The sequence below is a fragment of the Aptenodytes forsteri genome, unplaced genomic scaffold (genome assembly GCF_000699145.1).
Source record: "Aptenodytes forsteri isolate BGI_AS27 unplaced genomic scaffold, ASM69914v1 Scaffold79, whole genome shotgun sequence".
NCBI classification, from domain to species: Eukaryota; Metazoa; Chordata; class Aves; order Sphenisciformes; family Spheniscidae; genus Aptenodytes; species Aptenodytes forsteri.
This window is the reverse complement of record NW_008794776.1, coordinates 2,622,148-2,630,578: the sequence shown is the minus strand read 5'-3', so window position 1 is coordinate 2,630,578 and position 8,431 is coordinate 2,622,148. Positions and strand designations below refer to the sequence as shown.

General features: G+C 43.0%; 1 protein-coding gene across 1 annotated transcript; it reads right to left on the bottom strand.

The window, feature by feature from the left end:
• Window positions 1-235: 235 nt before the first annotated feature.
• PUS1 (pseudouridylate synthase 1) lies at window positions 236-8,290 on the bottom strand. Its single transcript, XM_019470784.1, has 5 exons — window positions 8,070-8,290; window positions 6,456-6,593; window positions 5,631-5,733; window positions 4,659-5,356; window positions 236-2,212 (listed from the first exon to the last, which is right to left on the bottom strand). Exons 1-5 carry the CDS (start codon window positions 8,283-8,285, stop codon window positions 2,162-2,164), a joined length of 1,206 nt encoding a protein of 401 aa, XP_019326329.1. The 5' UTR covers window positions 8,286-8,290; the 3' UTR covers window positions 236-2,161.
• Between the last annotated feature and the right edge of the window lie 141 nt (window positions 8,291-8,431).

Below are 8,431 nucleotides of genomic sequence, written 5' to 3'. Positions count from 1 at the left end.
GGGCCCAGGCGCCCAGCGGGCCCCTGGCCAGGGCAGCGGCCTTCCCGTCGAGCGCGGGGCGCGGTCTGTGTTTTCTGCCCCCTGAGGCAGCCGAGTGTTGCGCCCTTTCAGAGTCCCTTCTAGAATTTAAACCACTCCCGTATCTTTTATTTATTCGGCCCGTGCACTGAAACGGGAGCTGAAGTACCAAGTCAGTAATCCCCGTGAAATAAAACAGCACGCGTACCGAGAGGTAAGAAATATCCTTTCTTTTATTATTGTTTTGTTTCCTCCAAAGGCTATAAATAGGAATTCTCGTTGATTTCAACTGAGATACATGTCAGTTTGGGGGCCTTTATTATAAGCAAATAAAGGTATTTTTTATTCAGATTGAAAGGGATAGAAAGATAGAGCTTTGGATAGAAGACTAATGCAGATTAGGTCAATAGCATGAACCGGCAAGGGATATAAAGGAAAATCTAGGCAGAGTCCCTCTCCAGAACACTTTCACACACTCGCTCTGATAAAATAGAGCAAGGCCTTCCTTCACGGTAAAATAAAAAGCACTAATTAAAACCCAGATAAAATAAACAAGCAAATCCCTTTTTAAGGGACAGCTGCGCTCTGGCAAAAAAACCCCTAATTCCAGAGGGAGCCATAAAATTAGGGACTTTGGCCAGAAGCCACTGAATGGAGGAGCAAAGAGTTGACTCCTCATATTCAGTAACTACCGTATTACAAAGCAAGTCTCCGTACAGACCCAGCTAGGGAAGCGTATCAAGCACTCGTACTAATACCCGAATGCGTGGGGAGTCTCGTTCCACCCCTTCCAAAAGTGTTCCACAGGCAGGGAGGGCAGGAAGGCTGCTGCCTTGCCTTGTTTTTTCTTTCACCACCTCCACAGAGAGCTGGAAGCAAGAACCAGAAGTCAAACCACAGTTGGGGAAAGGAGAGCAAGAACTCCAGAGTTCTGGAGTTCTGCAGAGCCCCAAAACACAGAAAATTAAAATCGATTCCCAAAGGAAGACAGTCCTCAAACATGTGCTTTCTGTATCATTGCACACATTCCTCTGCTCCGAGCAGCTCGATGGGAATTAGGAGTTCACACACACAAAGTGAAGGCAGACTTGATCAAAGCCCAGAGGAAGTCAGCACCATTCCTTTTGCGCATGCTAAATTGATTCAACCCCGAATCTAGCAGATGGTTAGACGGCTTCCACTAAAACCAGAAATGCTAAACCAGCAGCAACACGTTTAGTGATCCACCACAGGCAACGCAAGAACGTTCATGGCTGCACGCTTTGAACTGCAGTCCTAACAATTAATTTACATCTTCTCCTCACGTCTCAGCTGCAGGTCTGTGAAAGGACACCTCAGGCAGCAGAGGCCCAATTACACACGTAGCTGCAGATCTATATTCTTGAGTCTGCCCAAGCACGTGGGCAATACTGGGAGGATGACATCTCCCAAAGAAGAGGTCTCATCTTGAACTACATGGTTCAGTCCACGTTCTAAAATTTAAGACCTCTCACTGAGTAAGGAATCATTTCTTTTAGACTTGCAAAGCTTCAGAAAACACAGAAAATTTGTTTCAATACCAAAAGAATTCACAGCAGTCAGCATGATAATGAGTTCCTAACCCATATATGTTACTCCACAGGAAAGTCACAGATGACATGGAAAGTAAAAGCTTAATGGTGTTTAGAGATCAGTTTAAGTAAAGGTGGAAAAAAAAAAATTAAAAAAAAATCAAAAGTTCATGGAGTCATAACTTCATAATAATAATAATAATAAAAAAAAGAGTATATTAAAATGACTTGCCCCATCTTTATGTAGAGATTATACATATTTAAAATACTATTTTCCAGGTAAACATACAATAAAAACATTATTCAAATAGCAATTAAGATATCCCGCATTACAAGATTCTTTTAGAAAGCTTCGTTCTCGTTACACTATTTTCAAGTATATCAGTCAGGTGAATCAGTCAGTGGTATAAAAAGCTGCTTCTACTTTTTCTACTGCACTGTCTTCCCCACCCGGTTTCTCCTGGGCAACTGGTTCTTGTTCTGCAAGCACACAAACCCCTGCTTTACTGGATCCTTGGATTTAGAAAGGCCACCTTTTTGCAGAGAACGGGAACTGCAAGCAGTAAGGGTCCCACGTCCAGCCACTTCCTGGCTCAGTCGGAATCATCAGCACAACCATCACTGCCTTCGAGATCGCTGCTGTTCTGTAAAGTAAAATGGAAAATGGTTTGTCAGTATTTCGTTTACATCTAGAGACTGACCTAAATCAAAGACATCTTTGACTGTAAACTACTCCAAAAGCGTAAGGAAATGGGGCTAGATCCCAACATCGTGTCTTAGACCCATCTATTGTAACAAAATTCTGTGATGGTAAATGACACTTCTTGTAGCAAAAAAATGGTACATTGGATTACACTCACCAGCAGAAGACATTCCTTCTCATTTATATTTACAACGGCATGATTACAACCTGCAGTATGTGGGAAACTTAAAAGTGGGATAATAGCATGAAATGCTGATGTTTAAAATAAATGCAGGTGAGGCAAGTTAACAAGTGCTTTTTTCATGCAAGTCCCTCAAAAGCTGTTTGTTACATTGTCTAAAGCCAGATTTGAGAATTTTGTTTGTCTGCTGCAGAGAACTTGCGTCCAAACTGTATGAGAGAGATGCAAGGGCTCATAATGCAAGGGCTAATACTTGTTTAAAAATGAAGTCAGTCGTACAAACTAGTATTAGGGAAATACTACAAACATTAGCAACTTACAAGGAAACTGAAGTCTGAGTTCTTAACTGGGAGACACTCCTTCAGGAGTAAGTCAACACGGTGCGATAAATTTGGGGGGTTTACGTAATTTTTTGAAGCAAGTATTTTGACTGATATGATTGGCATCAAAGGATTTTAGAAAGAAAGGCAGGCTAACATGACAATATGCCTGTAGTTACTCCTTTTTTTCCTCACCACCACTTGCTGAAAACATATAAACCTCCAAATCCCATGAATTTAACATTGACAATTTAATATTCTACTGCAAAACAAATTCTGAGAGACTTGGACAGTTGCCTTCGTAACAGCAAGCACAGCTCGCTGAAGTGCAAACAGCCTGCAAAATCTCAAAGGAGTCTGTCATATCATCCCTTATTTATCCTTCTCCAGACAACTTGTGCTAACTATGATGCCAAAACTGTGTTTGGTCGAGTTTATCTAAAGCAAGCAGACCTGCCTCCCGCTAGCAATACATCAGTGATTTTTGAACCTGTCAGCAGTAAGTCCTGCCAACATTATCATCAAGACCCCTGAGCCAGGTAAGGAGACTCTGCACCACGCGGTCTCTTTGGGTGCCATTTAACCAAACTAATGTGGCATTTGTCATAACCTCCTGTCACAGATGTCCTCATACAGCACTACACTTCAGAAAAACAATCACCACAAGTACAAAAATAACCCTGAGAAATTTCTGGTATCTTGCTTGTACTGTTCAACGAGGCTGTAAATTTTATTTTATATGTTGAAACTCTTTCTCGTACTCAAACAAAAAATGGCAAAGACAGGATTAAACCTAACATTTTTCAGAGCAGGATCATTATCTACACAAAATAAAGCTAATTTTAAAGACTCCATTGAGTGAAAAAATGTCATTATTTTCTTCTGAGTTGCACTACTCAGAAGTTTTAGCCCTGCCCATCATTTGTCCTTCAAGGATTTGCCAGCCCTCTGACCAAGAAAATCTGAATTACATACAGAAGTACAAGGTATCTTTAGGCCATCGAGTCCAGCCCCCCACTCAAGCAAGGCTTGCTTCGAAGTTAGATTGGCTTGATCAGGGACTGGTCCAATCAAGCACTGTTGTATTTTAAGTCACTCCAGTGGTTGTCAATTTAAAGAAATACTTTGCGAGTTTGACTCAAGATTCCTCATGTGGTTTCCAACCTACTTCTAGCATGTCCCAAACATCTTTCCACTCTTTTCTTTTGAGGCTATTCTACATCTCAACCAGAAAAAAAAATTCTTTAACTTAAAACTGAAATTTTCTTTTGGTTAAAAATGTATTCTACACCTTTGTTTTACTGCAACTCACAGCTGACAGCAGTTCCTGTTGTCAGAAATCAGATTTTGCAATATCCCATTTTACTCAGTAGGAGTTGTTCTGATGACCCATTTTGAGCTCATGGCAGATTTACTTAAAAAAAGCTGGTCCTAAATTTCCCCGATTCCAAACCTTATCTAGTGAACAGGGCATTACACAAAATGAGAATTAGCCCCAAGTCAGCGAATACAAAGAGCCAGCAGGCAATTAAAGGGAAATTGTCAACCTGAAAACTAGTCTCTCAAACAGCTTCACAATAGCAAAGGCTGGTAACGTGGCCACAATTTCTGTTGCCGGTTTATGATTCTGCAAATTGGCCTGTGCTTTAAAGCATTCCTTCCTCCCTCCCTCAACACCCCCATGCAAAACCCTGCAAAAATAACACTTGGTATAGTTCATTCCACTATCATCAAGTGCACAAAGACGGAAAAGATAATAAACATTTCATACTCCAGATGACTGTCATCTTCCATGGCACGTTCATGGAAAACAAAAATGTTACTAAGGGAAGAGCTACTTCAACTGGACAGCTTCCATTTGGTAAAATCATGGCTTCAATCATTACCTTTGAATTTTTGTTGTTAGCTTGCATCCCAACAACCGAAGAGTTGAAGTCATGAATGGAGAGGGTGTTTAGCCAGTTCACCATGGATTTCTCTTCCCTTTCTGTGTTGATAATGGTAGGATAGATGTACTGCTCTTTGAAAACAGCAATCTTCTCCTCCTCCTCTGTCCACTCCAGTGGCTCATGCAGCCCGTCATTTCCAAAACGTCTGTTGTATTTTTCAAAGTGTACTCTTTCCAAGACCAGCCCAAGTCCTGGAGCTTTGGGGACATCTACTTTCTCCTCTCCCCAGCTGAGCTCTATGATAGACTCGGCAGCATAACCTTTCACAATAGCTATCACCAGCCCAATCATCTTCCTTATTTGGTGCATCATGAAACTCTGACCTTTCACTTTGATCACTGCAAATTCTATGTCTTCCCTCACGAATGGCTCTCCACAGTACATCTCCATTATGTACCGCTTGGCACTGGGGTCCCTGGGTCCCTTCTGAGATGTGAAGTTGTGGAAGTTGTGCGTTCCTTTATAGCACGCAAGCAGTTTATTGACTTTTTCAAGGGTCTCTCTGTCCAGCCGATAAACCTCTTCTTGCACATCGTGGTCTTTATGGGCAAAGGCAAATGTTGGCAGCATGTAAGAGTAGGTTCTGGCATCACATTTGTTCTTGGAGTTGAATCCCCCAGTGACTCTCTTCAGACCTTATTTTAAAAGTGACATTAGGTTTTTGAATCAGTAGGTTACAACCTGATTGTGATCTTGCTCCTACCAACAAGAATATTTTTTTAAATGAAATACAATCAAAAGATAGAAGGGTTTATTTTATAGGACCCTGATTTCAAACTAACAGAAACATATGGGTTCATGTTAAAACTAAACCACTTATAAGTAAAATTATAATGGTAAGGGAGAGACCTTCTGCAGGAGAAAGCTCCTCTTTGAAAACATTTTCTCTGCCCATTCCAGTATCCTTACCCAGAATTCTGATGTGAGAAGGAAGATGGTTATTGATCTTTTCTAAGATGTCATCTATTAGCCTGACCTTTAGCGACACAATCTGTCCAGCTGCAGACACACCCTATAAAAAACATAACACACACACAAACACGTAATTATGTACCTTGGAAGCTCTGGGATAGCACTTGCAGAATTGAAACAGCCGAAGAACAAGTTTATTCCTTTTTCTCACTGGTCATTCCAGGCTGAAGCGAGGCAAAGGCAAGGCCGCAGGCAGAAATCCAAGTCGAGTACTCCTGGAAGACCCGCTGGTGCTGTATAGCCATACAGCACCTTAGCAATCTTACACAGCAGAACACTGCACTCCCTTCCACGACATCTCACTGTATTCGACTGCTATTAAGTAAAGCACCAACTGAAATGACTTATATGTAAGATCAGCCACGAACTCCAGTTCAGACTTAGAACCGCACTGCGGCAGGCTTAAAAACAACTGAGATGCAGCTAAAGTCTCAAGCACCGCATCAAGCAGGCAGCAGCAACAATGAGGAGCAGCAGCAGCAGGCTGGGAGGCTGAAGCAGACGAATGTGACAGAAACACAGACAAAGTTTAGGTAGGAAGCACCAGCTTTACAAACACCATCTAATCAGTATCCTGCGCTTTCTAAGTATTTGCTCGTACGTAAGTTTAGCAGCGGATGAAAGGAGACGTTTCAAGCACCATTCACTGTGAATAGTATTTGCTGTTGGATCTCACTCTAGACAACGCTTTACCAGCCAACCCCAGTAGCGCTGGCAGGGGTACACCCGAGTTTATGAGAGCACAGGCCCTAACCAACGTACCTTATCCGTTCGAGCACACCGCTGAAAAGACATTTTCTTCATATCTTCCCCATGGTTTTCTGGGATGCAGCCTGACTGAACAAGGGCAGACACTAAGTCATCTTCAATTGTCTTGAACTGTGAGGATCCCACGTTTCTCTAAAAGAGGATATACAGTAAAAATAAGAAATAGAACAAATAGTAATAATTGGGTAACTGAAGATGATAACTGAAAAATTTTCTTAATCGAACATTGTTGTGAAATTCTTTAAAAGTCTTCCCTTCACCCCTCTCTTTACTAGAGAGTGTTAATAAAACAGCTACATTCTGATTTACCTTTTACTGTTACTGCAAGTAAAGGATCATTTCTAATTTCACTGTGCAATACTTCCGCAATGGAGTTTTTTGACGATTCCTTCAACCACATGAAACAGCACCAATGTGCTGAAATACTGTTCCAGTGCCTGCAAGTCACCAGCTGCTGCTCCAAACCTAGCCTCTGCAAATCCTGCTTCTGGAAATGAGAGTGGGTTCTTTCGCTCAGTTCGCCCGAGCTGTTGTGTAACGCAGACTATGGTTTTCTCCAGTGACTTCTGCACTCAACTCACAGATGAACTATAACAGAAATGCACAACTCCACTTGTGTGTAAGGCTTCAAAGCACACACCCTCGGCACATACCGTTCAGTTACGAGAGCAGTAAAGCTGACAGGCGCTTACATGGACGTGCCCACAAGCGTAAGTTTACTGCTGTTGAACAAATCTACTTTGTTGCATAAGCATGAAAGACTCCCTTCCCTGACTGCGTGCAATCTTATCAATTATCCTGTGGAGCTTTTAAAGCACGCCTCAAGAGCGTGTATGGAGCCTGCAGTATGCCGAGAGGAGCAGCAGATGGAGCAAAATCATCCTCTTGCTGCCAATACTGTGTGCCTCAAGAGCGTCCCTGCACAGGCAGGTCTGGTGCTGGGGCACTGCTCGAATGCTGGCGCTGTAACAAAGCAACATCCCTTTTCTGCCACACGCAAACACAGAAGCCTTGCAAGGGTTTTCCTGTTTCTAAACTGCTACGAGCCACCCCATTAGAGTGCATCAGAAAAAGGAGAATTTAAAGTGTCTTCAAGTACAGATAATCTTTTTAGAAGTACAAGAGACAGCAACAGAGATGCCAATTTGTTTCATTCAAATGCGCAGCTCAGTTCTCCGGAATCTGCCCGTAGTGAGACAACTTGAGGTCTAACCTAAAAGAAACTTAGCCCAACGGCTTTGAAATGTAAAGCTTCAACCAGAAGCACTGGTCAGAAGGGGATCACTAGACAGCGCTTCAGGTTTTGACAGAACTGCCGTGCCCGTGCTTTCAGTCTCCTCAAGAGCCTTGTCTGCAGCAGTTTTTGAAAGATCTTCTGCTGATGCTCTATACTAAAGGCAGACTCGCTAGAATCACCAAATATCAGAGACGTACCGCTGCCTTTTTTTATTCAAGTTACTACCAAGCCATGTGAATCCAGGCATGCACTGCTCCTGCCCCTGCTTTTCAAGCTGCAACTGCTTCCCTACTCAGTCACTACGACTACAGCTATAAACCTAATAGACTTCAAAAAAAAAGCAGGCCACATTGTTTTCCCAAACGACATACTTGCATCCCATGGTAGCCTTTCCCCGAATATGCCATCAACAACACAATCTTCCTTTTGGGCGACTTTTTATTCCGCTCCTCCGCATCTTCCTCATCCGCATCTCTCCTCAGCCTTTTATTTGGATGCCCATTTTCTTCTAGCCTTTCTGCCACCTCACTGCTGCCGTTCCGTCTCTTCGTCTGGCTGGCAACCGGTGCTCTCAAATCCTCAGCCATTGTGAGGACCTGCAGGGGACAGAACAGCAGACAGCACTCAGCAAGAAACCCAGGCGAAAAGTGACAGCTCCGTCCCCCGGAGCGGCGGGGGTGGGGGGCACCCAGGGCTGTTTAACAAGCTGGAGGCAGGAAGGGCGCCCACCCCC

Excerpts from the sequence above, each read along its gene's own strand:
- PUS1 (XM_019470784.1), bottom strand. The coding sequence starts at position 8,285 with ATGGCTGAGGATTTGAGAGCACCGGTTGCCAGCCAGACGAAGAGACGG. Across the intron at positions 5,734-6,455 it reads GGTGTGCTCGAACGGATAAG|GGTGTGTCTGCAGCTGGACA; the intron begins GTACGTTGGTTA and ends TGTTTTTTATAG. Across the intron at positions 5,357-5,630 it reads TTCTCACATCAGAATTCTGG|GTCTGAAGAGAGTCACTGGG; the intron begins GTAAGGATACTG and ends TTTTAAAATAAG.